Raw genomic sequence first — 16028 nt, forward strand, 5'->3', positions numbered from 1 at the left:
CTCTTCTAGTAAAATATCTCTGGACCCTCTCTAATGTATTGATGTCTGAAATACAGTGAGGGTTTCAGGCCGGTGAGCAGTAATCACAGATAGGTCTGGCAAAGGTTTTGTATGCACTAGTTTGAAGTACAGCGTTACCAGAGAGAAAACTTCGTAAAATAAGGTTGACAACTCTTAGTGCCTTTTTTGCAATGATGTTACAGGGAGCTCTGATAATTTAACAATGGCAGAGATTTGCTCGACAAGTGTGACCCCCCAAAAAATGTCGTAAAAAGGGGACACAACTTACTTAACTTCTTGCTTAGCCGTGAAAATTTTGGACTCCGTTGGGTGCATAAGTCAAGGACTGCCTGTGTGCAGAAAATGGGGAATGTGTGAAGGTTTAATTTCTTATTCCTGCATCCCACATACAGTGCACAGTGACATGTGGTGGGGGAGTACAAACACGGAGTGTGCAGTGTCTCCTTCAAGGACAGCCAGCCACTGGGTGCCTGCTTCATCAGAAGCCTGCAATGTCGCGAGCCTGCAATACTAATTTCTGCCTTGCTCCTGAGAAGAAAGGTAAAAACGGTTTTGCGAAATCTAAAACACTTGACGGGGTTTTCAACCGTTAGACCAGTTAAAGACCCAATGGCTGCATTCTCATAACTTGCAATGCTTAGTTCAGGGGTCGGCAACCTTAAACACTCAAAGAGCCACTAAGGTCCTAACCGGAAGCCCCTCATTCAATTCTGGAGCCGACCGGAAGTCTGGTTCCCCCACCATAGAGTCTCCTCCTAGCATGGCATCCTTTTTCCTCTACCTGTCCTAACTGAAAGCCTTATTAATTGTGGAGCTGACTGGCAACAGGGAGCTGCACCATCCTCCGTGCATGTGCAGCAAAGACCCGAAGACCAGCTGGCCAGTAGGAGGCATGTGCGCATGCGCAGCAGAGCTGAACTGGGACGACAGCTCGCATGCCATCAGAGAGGCCTCTGCGTGCCACCTCTGACACGCATGCCATAGGCTCGCCATCACGGCTCTAAGCCACCAAAAGTTTCTGCATCATAGCTAGGAAAGAAAGATTCTCTGTCCAAAATCATGGCTTTCTTATTCCTTCCAGAACTTGTTTCCTCCTAGAGCAGTGTTTCTCAACCTTGGAAGCTTGAAGATGGGTGGACTTCACCTCCCAGAATCCCCCAGCCAGCATTGCTGGCTGGGGGATTCTGGGAGTTGAAGTCCACCCATCTTCAAGCTACCAAGGTTGAGAAACACTGTCCTAGAGCTTCTGCATGATTCCTTCCAGAACATAGCCTTCCTGGAATATGCACGGAATCCTGGACCTTTGAAAAAAGTATTATTCCAGTAAATTAATGTGGTTCCTCTTACCCATTTTTAGCGGTGCCTTATAGACACCGAAACAATTTCTGTCTAATACAAGGAAGCAAAAGTAGAAAAATAAAACCCTTCTGAATGGATCCTATTACTCATTTTGGGTTTAACCTTCTCCTTTCCCAGCTGCAGAAACCTCTTTTTTTTTTTTTTTTTGCTTTCTCACAACTAGATCTCTGGACTCGAGAGATCAATTATTTCCTCACTGTGGTTTTAATCCGTTTCCACCAGCGAACACGGCCAGCTGTGCTTGAATTGCACTGAAGCCAAACACTTTCATTCACCCACCACGTTGCTCCGTGAAACATTAGGGAGAGATGATGGGGGCAAAAAAGAGGGGGGAAAAAAGAGAGGGGTTTTTTTAGGGAGAATGAACATGTTTCTCAAGACAAGCTGATCTGCTCCATTGGTCGTCTGGAGTATCTTGTTATGTCCTGTAAAGTGCAAAGCTATAAGTCAATTTAGTTTTCTTGGAAGAAAATCATGCATGCTGTGGCCGGCTGAGCTATTTACAAAGAACACCAAAGCTTCACATTTCATCGCTGCTCCTCCAGAATTGAACACAAATAGCAAACAGTTTTGGGGGCAAAAATGGTTCAATTCTCCAGTCCTAACGGGATGCTCCTATGTGGAAGATGAGTTCTGCAACGAATTCAGAACATCAAAGGCTTTTTTTTTTTTTTTTTCCCGGAGAAGCTGTATCAGCCAAGAGTTTTTCTTCTCTTTCTCTAAAGAGAAGTTATGGAAAGTTATACAGCTATGTTACCTCTGCTTTGTCTGCAAAAATCCCCAGGGTCAATGCCAGTCTTGATAAGGCTGATTTCATTTTTTTTTTTAAATCTGCAACTCTGGGAAATTACAATTGGTTACTGGAAAGCAGAAACAGACATCAGGTGGTCCCAGGAAAGCACACCGCCAGTCTTTCTTTTGGAGCCATACCACGTTTTTAACTACATTTGGCTAAAAATCAATAACATTTGGGGAATTGGAACTTAATGAAATCAGAGTTAAGAAGGAAAATGGTCAAACCAATTCTAAATGCCCAGGAAAAGGGGCTGTGTGGGATAGGAGAGAAGTACCCTAATTACTATCATCATCATCATCATCATCATCATCATCATCATCATCATCATCATCTCCATCATCATCCAGGGGCTCTTTCATTCTCATAACTGTTGGGGTATCTCTCAGTCAGGGGTGGGCTTCAAAAATTTTAGCAAGAGGTTCTCTGCCCGGTTGCTTGGTGGGCGTGACCATGGTGGGTATGACCTAGTTGGCCTCCTGCACCACGGCGAGGGGGTGTTTTTGCCCTCCCCAGGCTCTGGAGGCTTTCCTTGAGCCTCCGGGAGGGTGAAAACAGCCTCCCCAGCTCTGGAGGCTGGAAATGAGCCTGTTTCCGGCATTCCCAAACTTCCAGTAGGCCTGTTTTTCGCCCTCCCCAAGTGCATGCCTTGCACTTACCTGCATCCAAAACTGGCTGTCTGGGGACTCCTGGGAGGGGCGGGGTGGGGTGGGCAGGGCCGGTAAGATTTGGGGGTTCTCCAAACTGCACAGAATCTTAGCTAGAGGTTCTCACGAACCCCTGCGAACCCCCAGCAGCCCACCCCTGCTCTCAGTCCAGAAGATCCCCCATCTCTACCGTAGACAATTCTAAACTAGATGTTCTGATATTGTGTTGGCAATTCCCTCTGCCTTTATGCTATGAGCTATTAAGAATAAACTGAAAGGTGGTTTTTCATTTCAGAAACAGCTTGACATTTGCTGCAGTCTTTCCTAACTCATTCCAGTACATTAATGCTCATGTAGTTTGCTTTTTAATGTACAGGACCTACATGATCGCATGCTTTAAGAAGAGAACATGAACCACAAATCAATTATTTGGCTGTGCAGTATCTTACAACAACTGATTTGAGCTGAAAAGATAATGTATAAAATAAATACAGTCTATGGGCATTCTTTTTGTGTACTGTACAGTAGTGGCCAAAATTGTGGAAACCTTTTGGGAAAAATGTATTTTTGAGATTTGATGGCTAATAACACCACTTTTTTTGGAGTTTTAAGATAATCCTATGCCACTGCTGGAATGGCCTGGGAATAACCTAGACCTTAAGCCAATTGAAAATCTATGGCGCCAACTAAAGCAACTTGTTAGTCAGAAGCGACCCAGCAATAAAACCCAGTTAATAGAAGCAATCCTTCAATCCTGGTTTCATATTAGAACAGCTGCAGAACTAAAAGACTTGGTTCACTCCATGGGAAGACGTTGTAAGGCCGTAATTCATGCTAAAGGTTACCCAGCTAAGTATTAACTGACATGGTGATCATTTTTGTAGATCTCGTTTTTTTTACGTGTTTCACTTTTCTTCTTCATACTATAACTGCTAGTCTAATAGCAAATCCTTCATAAAAGTTATTGCATTACATTCTTGATTAAATTATCTTTCCATTGATATATAATTTTAGGGTATTATTAAAAAAAAAAAAGTAGTGTTATTAACTAGTTTTAGAAAATACACTTTTCCCAAAAGGTTTCCATCTTGGCCACTACTGTATATGGAAGTGCTTTTCTTTCCATTCCTCAACTAGCTCAGCACTACTCTGCTAAATGCTATATAATGCAAAATACTAATTTCACAAACTGTTAACTGATAGCTTCTTTCTAGCAAGTAAATCCACAGAAAACAGCTTTGTTGTATATCCAAAGTCCCCGTTTCTTTTTTAAAAAATCGACAGGACATGAAGGCTATACAGCACGCAGAGAATGAAATGTTAACTGTGTTTAATTTGAATTGTAAGCTAAATATACTGTCTGTGATTTCATCAAAACAGAAGATCCTTCTTGCGTGGACTTCTTCGCTTGGTGCCACCTGGTTCCTCAACATGGTGTCTGCAATCATAAATTTTATGGCAAACAGTGCTGCAAATCCTGCACATGGAAGAACTGACTTGAACATGTCAGGCTGAGGCTTCAACAGGTTGATTCCATTTTGTCAAGATTGAGTTTTCCAGAACCAAACGTCACCCAAATTGTCAAGGAAAACAATAACTGTCTAAACATGGAGCAGTAATCGCAGTGATGAATCTTCAAGGACTGGATTTTGAACATAGGATGGAATAAGACTAAGAAATCTTCCCACTTCATGGTCAAAGCTGATCCCGACCCCACTGGATTGGCATATTTGGCACAGTGGTCCAACTTTTTCCACTATAAGAGTCAATACAGAGAGCCTAAAATAGAGAACTAGAACATTCTATGGAGACATGTTAGCTAATGTGGTGTTTGTCAGCAGAGTCCTTCATAAAAAGGATAAGGTCCTTTAGGCTTATTACAACGCTGGCTGCTGAGACTGTGAATTGCTATACACAACAGAGGTGTGATAGCTAGACAAACACTATGCTGCACAATCAAGACTTAAAGGTGCTTTTTCTATTTCAGGTGCTTCTGGGAAACTAAGGGCTATATCAAAATGGAATTCCTTGCTTTATTGTGTTACTCTTTCCATGTTTAGCAATAAATGAGTCATAGCTTACTAGCCACTTCAATGGGCTGGCATGTCTTGGGATATTCATCCAACAAAACCCCATTGAATTTTTTTTTTAACATAGCATTTCTGTGTTGTATGAGCAAAGTAGAATGAAATTGCGAGAATTTCACCTCTTACCTATGGGCTTTGCCTTATTATCACTCACGTTGACAGGCATTCAAAAATTCCACCATTTTCTTGTTTACATTCAACACTGAAGTTGATTTGTGCTGACTGTTTCAGAATTGGGGTGTCCCTTGTAAAAACCAGACCTTTTTTTTCTATTCAAACATTAAAAGAAATGAAAAGGAAATTGCAACCGTGGCCGAAATAGTAGGAATTGCATGAAATTCATCATTTCAGACCGATCTTCCTGAATTCAAACATAAATGCAAACTGCTATTACTTGAACTTTTATTGCAGACAAATAGTTATTTTTTTTTTCTTTTATCCATTCCATCTGCAAACCACTTGAAAGAAATTTCTTCCTTTATGGATTCATTTATATAAACAGGGCCAGAAAACGAACCGGCATTTTTCTATGTTCCAGATATGATCAGTCGTGCTAAACACAAACACAGTTACGGATTTATAGGCTCAAGGATTAAATGCACTGGCTATTTTTGTATAACATTTTGAACAGGTTATTTAAAGATCTACCAACTGCATTCAGATATAATAACTTGCTATGTCTGGTTAATTTTATCCTTGTCTTGTGTTCTTTTTATTATTTGCCATATAATACAAACCAGTAGTGGTTTTCACTTACCTTCACTACCGGTTCGGAACTGTGAGCGCGTTTGCGCAGAGCGTCCATGATGACGTCCGGGTGGGTGGGCGGAGCCTCCCACCGCCACCGCTATCGGTTCTCCTGAACCAGGGCGAACCTGTAGAAACCCACCACTGATACAAACCCAACCTCTTTATGGAACACGTTAAACTATAAACTAACCATACCATACAGTCATCTGGTTAAGCGTTGTGCAAATACAGCTGTTAAGTGTTTCACGGTAAGTCAGAAACCTGTTCTTAAAGGATATTGATGAACATGACAATTGAGCCAAGGATAGCTGCCTGGTTTTCTAAAAAAAAAAAAAAAAATCTGTGTTTTCTTTATCAAAAAAAGAAGCTCTGTATTAGTTAGTCAAACTGATGGTCCTGTACACTTGTGTTTCTCTGCTGCAAAATATTTTCCCCCGTTTGATCTAGGACAGTTGCAGGGGTGAAATGAAGCAGGTTCTGACAGGTTCTGGAGAACCTGTAATGGGAATTTTGAGCAGTTCGAAGAACCGGTAGCGGAAATTTGGAGTAGTTCGGAGAACCGGCAAATACCACTTCTGGCTGGCCCCAGAGTGGATGGGAATGGAGATTTTGCAATATCTTTTCCCCAGGAGTGGGGAGGGAATGGGGATTTTGCAGTATCCTTCTCCTGCCATGCCCACCAAGCCATACCATGCCCACTAAGCCACACCTACAGAACCGGTAGTAAAAAAAAATTGGATTTCACCACTGGACAGTTGGCACATAAATACACTCAACAGCCCATGTTTGCAGTACAACTAATATTAGTGGATTCACCATTCGTGGAATAAATAGAAAGAACTTGCATCCATTATGGAAAGAATATATTGTGAATGCTCAAACGATAAACTAAAGTACAAAGAGATCTCCTCGCTAAAACCAATACAGCTAAAGAAGCTTATATTTTGATGTAATTTTCTGGGGCATGGCTATCCTGGGCATTTTTGTCCTCTTTCCAGCCAATCCCACATCATCCCTGGATGAATGTAGCTCAGATTTATGGCTCTCCAAACTATCATTTCTGATCTAAAATTAGACATGTCAACATTAATGTCAGAAAGTGGTCAGTCAAAATTAGCAGTTCCTTTTTTGCAAGGAACAACATGAAATGTGATGCATTAAGGAATGATTATTCCAACAATCTTGAGTTCTAAGGAGACTTTCCTTGAACATTTTAAAATGAGAGAGAAAGAGAGAGATCTTTCTCTCCAACAAGGTGTTGACCAATTTTTGTTCTACAACTGTCATATTTTATTATTTGATGTAAAAAAAAATATTAATTTATTAATGCATAGCTCTCCCTTCTTTTTAATTTTATCACTGGCTTCCCAAGTAAGTGATGGCAATGCAAAGAAATGTTGCATAGAAGTATAGATTGTGATGTAAAAGGAAAAAAAATGAACAAACTCAAAGCATAAATTGTACTATTTAATTGTTTTATAAGTTGTAATAAAAATACTCTATTTCATTATGTTTTGGTACCTGTACAAGTCTTGAATAAACTATGGAAGCTGTACTCGATGTTATTTGCATATCTGTGATCTTGTGCTTTTTCAGATTTACGGGTTATTTCATAGAGTATCAAATCATGGCACTTTTTCATGTTGCAGTCCCATGTCACACCATTAATGGCCCATATTTTAAACCAGTTGGAAAAGAAATACTTTACCTACTACATCAAACTGGAGACTAAGATACAATGGCAAAATTGATAGTATATGTCCACAACAGATTTTTTTTTAACCAAATTGAAGCAGGATTGACTCTCTTGGGTAAAATATATCACAGAGCAAGGCAGATTTAGACATCTGCAATACGGTTTCTAAGACTTAAATAGAAACTAGCAATCGTTACTTAATGTTTAATGCAAAGCTTAAATATTTAAACAATGGCTAGAGGTTTGCGATATAAATGGAAGGGAGTGATTGGAAATATCATTAGAAGGCGATTTATCTTCTTTCTTTTTTTTAGTATTTTTCTAAATCTAAATAGTCTTTTTTTATTGTGCTTTTTTCCTACTTTTTTTGTATTTCAGTCTGTTAACGATAACACATATATTATGAATGTGAGTGAAGAATACATGGCTTGTTCACGCATCTTCACTATTGTAATGACAGGCAAAGTTCTCTGGGGATCAGATTTCTGTTAAACAATCTCTGATTTAACTCCCTGTAGTACATCTTGTTCCTCCACGATTCCATCAATTAAGGTATGTTTCTTATTTCCTCCCCTCTCCTCCCTTCCTCCTCTTAAAGTCTTTGCTAATGTTTGCAAGCTGGTTTCGGACAGGGATAGGCTGCTGGGGGTTCACAGGGTTTCGGGAGACCCTCTAGCTAAGATTCTGTGCAGTTCAGAAAACCCCCAAATCCCCCTCCTGGCTGGCCCCACCCTCCCCTCCCCTCCCAGGGCTCCCACACGGCCCGTTTTGGATGCAGGTAAGTGCAGGATGCACGTGGAGGTTCGGGGAGGGTGAAAAACGGGCCTACTGGAAAGTCAGGAAGGCAGGAAATGGGCCTGTTTCTGGCTTCCAGAGGGTCTCCAGAGCCTGGGGAGACTGTTTTCACCCTCCCGGAGGCTCGAGGAAAGCCTCCGGAGCCCGGGGAGGTCAAAAATGCCCCCTACCGTGGTGCAGGAGGCCTACTAGGCCACACCCACCCAGCAACCGGGGCAGTGAACCCCTTGCTAAAATTTTTGAAGCCCACCCCTGGTTTCGGGCCTATTCAGAGGAGACCAATGGTTTGATTCAGATCATTGCTTGGTTTGATCATTCCAACTTGGTTCAAAAAATTGAGTCATTCTATTTTTCTCAGGTCAAAAGCCTTTCCAAATTATCAAAGGATATGAAGGCACCTGGTTTAATAATTCAACCTGAATCATCAGTCCAACTGAAAAATGTGAGTCAGTGAAAAAAATAACAAGTTTACTAATCGGGTCTCTGCCCAGCTTATTCTGTGTCAGGTTTTGACCCATTTTGGGGGGGCACTACTTTTTTTTTTATTGAAAAGTTTTACAAAGAAAATTCCCCCCCAATATTCCCCCACCCTTTTCCCCTCCCCACCACCCCCACCCCCTTCCCATCCCACCCTCCCCCCCCAGACTTCCCAGAGTAAAATACAGGGTATTTCAATTAACAATCATACGCTAAATTAACCTAACTTATTCTTAAACTACCAAATCCCCCCTGAAACCTTAACTCCACTATGGCTAGAATTTAACATTCATTCATAAGCTATTTGATATTTTCTTGTCTGATACTTATTTTGAATATAATCAATCCATCTTCTCCATTCCGATATGTATCTTTCTTGTGTATAGTCCTTCAAATACGCTGAAATTTTTGCCATTTCTGCTAAATTCGCTACTTTCAATGTCCATTCTTCAATAGTAGGCAAAGAGTCCTTCTTCCAGTATTGCGCTACCAACAGCCTAGCTGCTGATATTAAATTCAAAATCAGTTTAGTCTCTAATGCTGTACAATCCATCGTTATACCCAATAAAAAACAATTGAGGAGAAAATTTCAACCTTTTTTTCAAAATGTTCTGCATCACCCACCAAATTTTTATCCAAAATGCCTTAATTTTCTTACAAGTCCACCATATATGATAATAAGTTGCATCATCACATTCACATCTCCAACATTTAGGGGGGGCACTACTTCAGTGCAGCTAGTCCTGATCTTACAACAGTTTGTTTAGTGACCATTAAATTTACAACGGCACTGAAAAAAGGATCGGTTTTCACACTTATGACCATTGCAGCATCCTCATGGTCACATGATCAGAATTCAAAACGCCTGGCATCTAACTGATATTTTTGACGGTTACAGTGTCCCGGGGTCATGTGATCCAGGGATGGGTTCTACTTACCTTTACTACTGGTTCGCAGCGGAATCATGCACGCGCACTTGCGCGCTTTGCTTCTGCGCAGAAAGCTTGTAAAATGGGGCAAAGCTCACTTAACAAATGTTTCACCTAACAACATAAATTTGGGGCTCGATTCTGGTTGTAAGTCGAGGGCCATTTGTATTAAAACCTGCTCAGTTGTGAGCACATTTTAAAAATTGAGACTTTTAATAGTTTCCCCATCGACCTCTAGGCCTGTATTGGCGAACCTATGGAACGGCAACTGGAAGCGGCACACAAAACCATCCTGCACAGGCTGCGCAGCCTCAGTGGCTCCTCTTCCGCATTCCTATGCACACAAGTGCACCGGTCAGTTGGCCTTCGTGCGTGCAGGAGTGCCGAAACCCAGAAGGGCAGCGTTCCATCGTGCATGCGTGCACCGGCACCCAAACCCACATGTGTGCTCTGGTCAGCTGTTCCTCAGACCCACCTCCGCACCGGAAACCAGAAGTTTGGGTGCCGGTGCGTGCATGCACGACGGAACGCTGCTCTTCCAGGTTTCAGCACTCCCGCGCATGTGAAGGCCAGCAAGGCCGCATGGTCCAGGCGGGATGGTTTTGCGTGCCATTTCCGGCCTGCAGGTTGGCACACGGTGACGTAAAAGGTTAACCTTCACTGCTCTAGGCAAAGAGCAGTTCGTTTCCACACATAGATATTTTTTTGAGTTTCTCTGCTGATATAGTTGTTCCAATATTCATGATGAGTTGCATTTTTTTTTGGCCTCAGAACATGGTCAGGAAACCACATTCCTGGGGAAGCCATGCCCTTCCTTCCTTCTTTATTTAGCCTCCAACCATATTGGTTTATAGACAAAGCTATTTATTACTTGCCACCAAAAAGGTTATAATTTAGCTTAAGGGGAAAAAAAATGTGTGCTAAACAAACTGAACCGATTTCACTAATCAGGGGTAACTTACGACTCCTTTCAGCCTTCAACCTTACCATGTGTAGTTAATCAATTATCACCGCACAGAACAAATCAAAACTCTCTTGATTTCTTAGATCCTATCTAAAGTTAAAGGGGTAATGATGAAATTCCACGCAGGGTTGACATTACGATTTTGAAGCCAAACACAGTGGGAGGTTAACTGCTGTTCTGTGAATGGAACCTTAGCAGACCTCTGGAGAGGGAAAGTTCATCCTTTTCTCTCATTCACTGTCCTGATTAAAATTTTCATTCGAAACTGCTGTTTGCATTTCATAGAAAACTCCCAAAGGCATCAAGGAAGCTGTGTTTAAAATACTAATAGCAATTTCAGAAAGATTTTTTTGTTGTTAAAATGCAGGAAATGAAAAGAAACATTAAATTCCCCTTAACTTATTTCTCTGGCCCAGAGACCAAAGGTGGGTTGCTGGGAGTTTGCAGGGTTTGGGAGAACCTCTAGCTAAGATTCTGTGCAGTGCAGAGAACCCCCAAATCCCCCTCCTGCCTGGCCCCACCCCTCCCCTCCCAGGAGTCCCCAGGTGGCCCGTTTTGGATGCAGGCTCGGAGAGGGCGAAAAACAGGCCTACCGGAAGTTCAGGAAGGCTAGAGACGGGTCCGTTTCCAGTCTCCAGAGGGTCTCCGGAGCCTGGGGAGACCTTTTTTGCCTTCCCGGAGGCTCGAGAAAAGCCTCTGGAGCCTGGGGAGGGCAAAAACGCCCCCCCTCACCATGGTGCAGGAGGCAGACTAGGCCACACCCACCATGGCCACACCCACCCAGCAACCGGGCAGAGAACCCCTTGCTAAAATTTTTGAAGCCCACTCCTGCCAGAGACTAGTACAATATTTGGCTCTATTGCTTCCTGCACACAAAAGGTATGTTGTAAATGCATACACACAGTTAATGCCTGGTTTAGTTTAATCTTTAGCCAATTTGGATTAAAGTAAAACAGCTCTATAAGTGCAGTTTAAAAAGACATCATTGGGCGTAAATGAGTTGCTTCCCCAAATAATTATCTTTAAATTGGGGGCTAGGGAGGTGGGGGGAGAGAGGGTCATTTTTAGATCTTAGAAACAACTTGTTAAAAATAAAGGAATTGGCTGGAAGTGCAACTGACTGCAAACATCACAGCTGCTGAAAAACCTGACTTTCCAATATAGCAGTGTTCCAATATCTCAGGGGCTGCCACAAAGAAGAGGGGGTCAAGCTATTCTCCAAAGCACCTGAGGGCAGGACAAGTAGCAATGGGTGGAAACTAATCAAGGAGAGAAGCAAGCTAGAAATAAGGAGAAATTTCCTGACATACATGCACCCCACCACCCATGCATGCACCCCACCCCACCCCACCCATGCATCCCCCATGCACATGCCCCACCCCACATGCATGTACCCCACTGCATGCACCCCGCCCCCACACATGTGTGGCAGAGACCCAAAGGCCAGCTGGCAGATGGGAGGCACATGTGCATGCGAGCGGAGCTGAACTGGGGCGACGGCTCGCATGCCATCAGAGAGGGCACTGCGTGCCACCTCTGGCACATGTCCCACAGGTTCGCCATCATGGTAATATAAGGACACATTTATTGGAAAGAAGAAGAAATCTTCAGGTCTGGCTTTAGTATATCTATACATTTTACTTTGTAAAGGGTAATAGGGATTTTGGGGTCTTGGGATTTCTTTTTAAAATATCTGTGTTTCTTTTTCTTTTTTCTATTCTCCTTTTTGAAGGAAAATTCAGGGTTACCGTCCTTTCCGTTGAGCGCAGGACTCAAAAATCATCTAACCATCTTCCAGTAAGCCTAGCAAACCACCATTTTATGTTCCCTTCCATTCATGTTTAAGTTTCAGCAGTGTTCCTCTATTTTCTACCAAATTAGGAAAGCCAGCTCATTTTTTAAAAACTCATGAATTTCATCAAACTTCTCAAGAGGTGAGGAAAGCATATTCAAGATTATGCCCCTTACTCCATCATTTTGAAAGCTAGTGATAAATCAAACTGACAGTTCTTCTGGAGTGTCTTTGCCATAATTTTTGTTGGAAACGGTATGCCTTTAATAAATAAGTTCAGTGTAAGGAACTCATTAAAAAGGGATGGTTTAAAACACCCTGTTTAGAAAGTATCACTGTTTGATCTCTGAATTACCCACTTCAGGCTACCAATTAGTGGAAGAGGAGAGTACAAAATGGAGGAGCATTACTCTTATCTTGTTTAAATGACCCACAAAGAGCACAATGTCTGTTGCATTAGCAGAAGCTAAATGTGGATAAGTAGTAGATGGCTAATGAAAGTAGGTAATGAAATTGTACAAAAAAAAGTACTCTAGATCACAAGTGTTTGATAGAAACATATTCTAATTTCAAGAACAAATCATGGTGTTGAGGTCTTGTTGACCTCTTGGAGACCAAAGAGACAGACCAGATTGTAAAGCCAGAAGGCAATCAGATGTGAGGGATCCTGGGTGCTCTCTGAGCTTGGTTGTTTTTCTTACAGATGTTTTCATCACCCAAACTAGGTAACATCATCAGGGCTAGTCTAGCTAAGAACTCAGAGAGCACCAAAGACGGGGGTGGGCTGCTACGGGTTAGCTATGGGTTTGGTAGAACCCATAGCTAACATTATGGCTGGTTCAGAGAAGCTCCAAATCTCACCCCTGGCTGGCCCCACCCACCCCACCCTGCCCCTCCCACCCCACCCCGCCCCTCCCAGGAGTCTCCACATGGCCTAGTTTGGATGCCAGATAAGTGCAGGGCCCGTGTGGAGGCTCAGGGAGGGGGAAAAACGGGCCTCCTAGAAATTCTGGAAGGCCAGAAATGGGCCCATTTCCGGCCTCTGGGGGGCCTCCAGAGCCTGGGGAAGGCAGTTTTCACCCTCCTAGAGGCTGGAGGAAATCCTCCAGAGCCTTGGGAAGGCAAAAACAGCCCTCCCGCCATGGTGCAGGAGGCTGACTAGGCCACGCCCACCATGGCCATGCCCACCCAACAACCAGGCAGAGAACCCATTGCTGAAATTTTTGAAGCCCACCACTGACTAAAGACCCCTCTTTTCAACCCTGAAAATACCAGTATTCTCCTCTAGTGCAGTCATATATCTGTTGCAGCTTCAAGCTTTTTAAACTTGCATTAGTCTGTTTTGTATGAGCTGTGGTGGCAAGTGGTTAGAATGCAGTACTAACTTACTCCAGGAGTTCGATTCTGAGCAGCTCAAAGTTGACTCAGCCTTCCATCCTTCCATGGTCAGTAAAATGAGGACCCAGATTGTTGGGGGCAAGATGTTGACTCTGTAAACCGCTTAGAGAGGGCTGTAAAAGCACTGTGAAGCGGTATATAAGTCTAAATGCTATTGCTATTTGCTGCAGAGGACACAATGGTTTTCTCACTCAAGAGCTTCAATGCTGGATGTAGCCAGTCAATTTTTTTTTTAAATTTGATTTATATGCCGCCCTTCTCCAGAGACTCAGGGCAGCTTACATTGTGTTAAGCAATAGCCTTCATACTTTTGTATATTTATACAAAGTTAGCTTATTGCCCCCACAAACTGGGTCCTCAAATTTGCTATAAAACTGTTGAAACTGCTCCCCAGAATTATCAGATTATCTCTCATTATCTCTTTTTGGTGGGTGGGAAAATTGATGGTACTTCTAAAGGAAAGAACTAGATGATAGCTGCTCATATCATATTTGGGGCGGAAGATAAGTTTAGAAACTGGCACATTGCTTTGAAGCAATGAATCTACCTGTATTTTCAAAACTTAAACCAAACCTTTTAAATAATAGATGAAGCAAGAACATTGGCTCCAAGCTTAGTAAATGAAACTTCTGAAGTTTAATGAAGAAGCTGTAATCCATAACTTTGACTAAATAAATTGTATTAACGCGAGGAAACTAATAATAGAGGTTTCTCTCGAATGGGTGGGTATACATTTTTGCTTACCATGTCTTCTTTTGGATGATAATAGTTTTGTTCTTTCAAGGCAAATATATGGAGGTATATATCTCCATATATATATATAAAATTTCTCCCATGAAAAATATAGAGTTTCACCTTAAACCCAAAGAAAAGCAATGCAACATTTTTGGGGAGAACCACATCCTATGAAGGGACAACGTGGACCCAAAGACACAAACTAAGGCAGACAAATGAGCAATCTGGCCACAAGATCACATAGAGTGAAAAGAACATGGCTATAATAGGGCTACAAATGGAGGACAACATGTGGCCCTGCCTTATACATTTTGCTTTCCTTTAGAAAGTCTAAACCAAAGAAACCACATAATAGCTTTGTGAAATATTTGAACCTTCTCTGTAACTGCCTGATTTTTCTGGTACATGGCTGAAAACCCCCTGAATCTTCTATGTAGACATGGTGTAATCACCAAAGTGCCCTACCTTTTCTATCATGGAACCTCAAACCTCCAGAATGAAGCTGCTGAGATGCAATTTTTTTTTTTTAAAAAAATATTTTTTCAAATGAGTTTGAAATTAAAGACAGACAATGGTTGTCTCTTCCAGTACAAATGTTAATTGTTCGGTATTGATAAAATGATTTTGGGTGGCTGTGAAAATTATTTTCACATTTTAATAGACCCACATTTGTGGATCTATTTTACCCACAAGATACACTTACAAAGGCATAGACTTTAGTAGAGTATTTTTCATGATAACATGCACTTGAGCCTAATAACCAGATTTTCCCACTGTCAAATGTTTTAAATATATAAAAGGTAAAGGTTCCCCTCGCACATATGTGTTAGTTGTTCCTGACTCTAGGGGACGGTGCTCATCTCCGTTTCAAAGCTGAAGAGCCAGCGCTGTCCGAAGATGTCTCCGTGGTCATGTGGCCGGCATGACTAAATGCCAAAGGCACACAGAAAGCTGTTCCCTTCCCACCAAAGGTGATCCCTATTTTTCTACTTGCATTTTTTACGTGCTTTTGAACTGCTAGGTTGGCAGAAGCTGGGACAAGTAACAGGAGCTCACCCCATTACACGGCACTAGGGATTCGAACCGCTGAACTGCCGACCTTTCGATCAACAAGCTCAGCATCTTAGCCATTGAGCCACCACTCATATATATATGAGTGTGTGTTTCTATTAGTCTGTAAAGTGACTTTCTACTAACTCTCCTTCATGGATGGCAATTGAAAAATAAAAGACACACACAACTTGAGATATTACCAAGGACAGATCCCAGGAGGTCCTCTAGAACTCTCAAGAACTGAGAAATGTCTGTTATTTGCAAGCATCGTGAATTCTATTTAGATTTTCATTGGAATTTTTTGTCCCACAAGATAAGATTATATATATATAATCTTAATATATATATATATAATATATATATACACATACATATATATACATATATATACATATATATATATATATATAATCTTATCTTGTGGGACAAAAAATTCCAATGAAAATCTAAATAGAATTCACGATGCTTGCAAATAACAGACATTTCTCAGTTCTTGAGAGTTCTAGAGGACCTCCTGGGATCTGTCCTTGGT

The 16028-nt window shown here is 41.9% G+C and overlaps 1 protein-coding gene across 2 annotated transcripts in view; it reads left to right on the forward strand.

Annotated features, from left to right (window-relative positions):
• ADAMTS18 (ADAM metallopeptidase with thrombospondin type 1 motif 18) overlaps nt 1-4316 on the forward strand; it is a 98614-nt gene extending 94298 nt beyond the window's left edge. For both annotated transcript variants that reach the window (XM_070952820.1, XM_070952821.1), the window contains 2 exons: nt 414-561; nt 4201-4316. In XM_070952820.1, coding sequence (XP_070808921.1) covers nt 414-561; nt 4201-4316 — 264 coding nt within the window. The remainder of the gene's footprint in view (nt 1-413; nt 562-4200) is intronic.
• The last annotated feature ends 11712 nt before the right edge of the window (nt 4317-16028 follow it).

This window comes from Pituophis catenifer, unplaced genomic scaffold, assembly GCF_029215685.1.
Source record: "Pituophis catenifer annectens isolate HBS135680 unplaced genomic scaffold, rPitCat1.0.hap2 SCAF_13, whole genome shotgun sequence".
NCBI classification, from domain to species: domain Eukaryota; kingdom Metazoa; phylum Chordata; class Lepidosauria; order Squamata; family Colubridae; genus Pituophis; species Pituophis catenifer.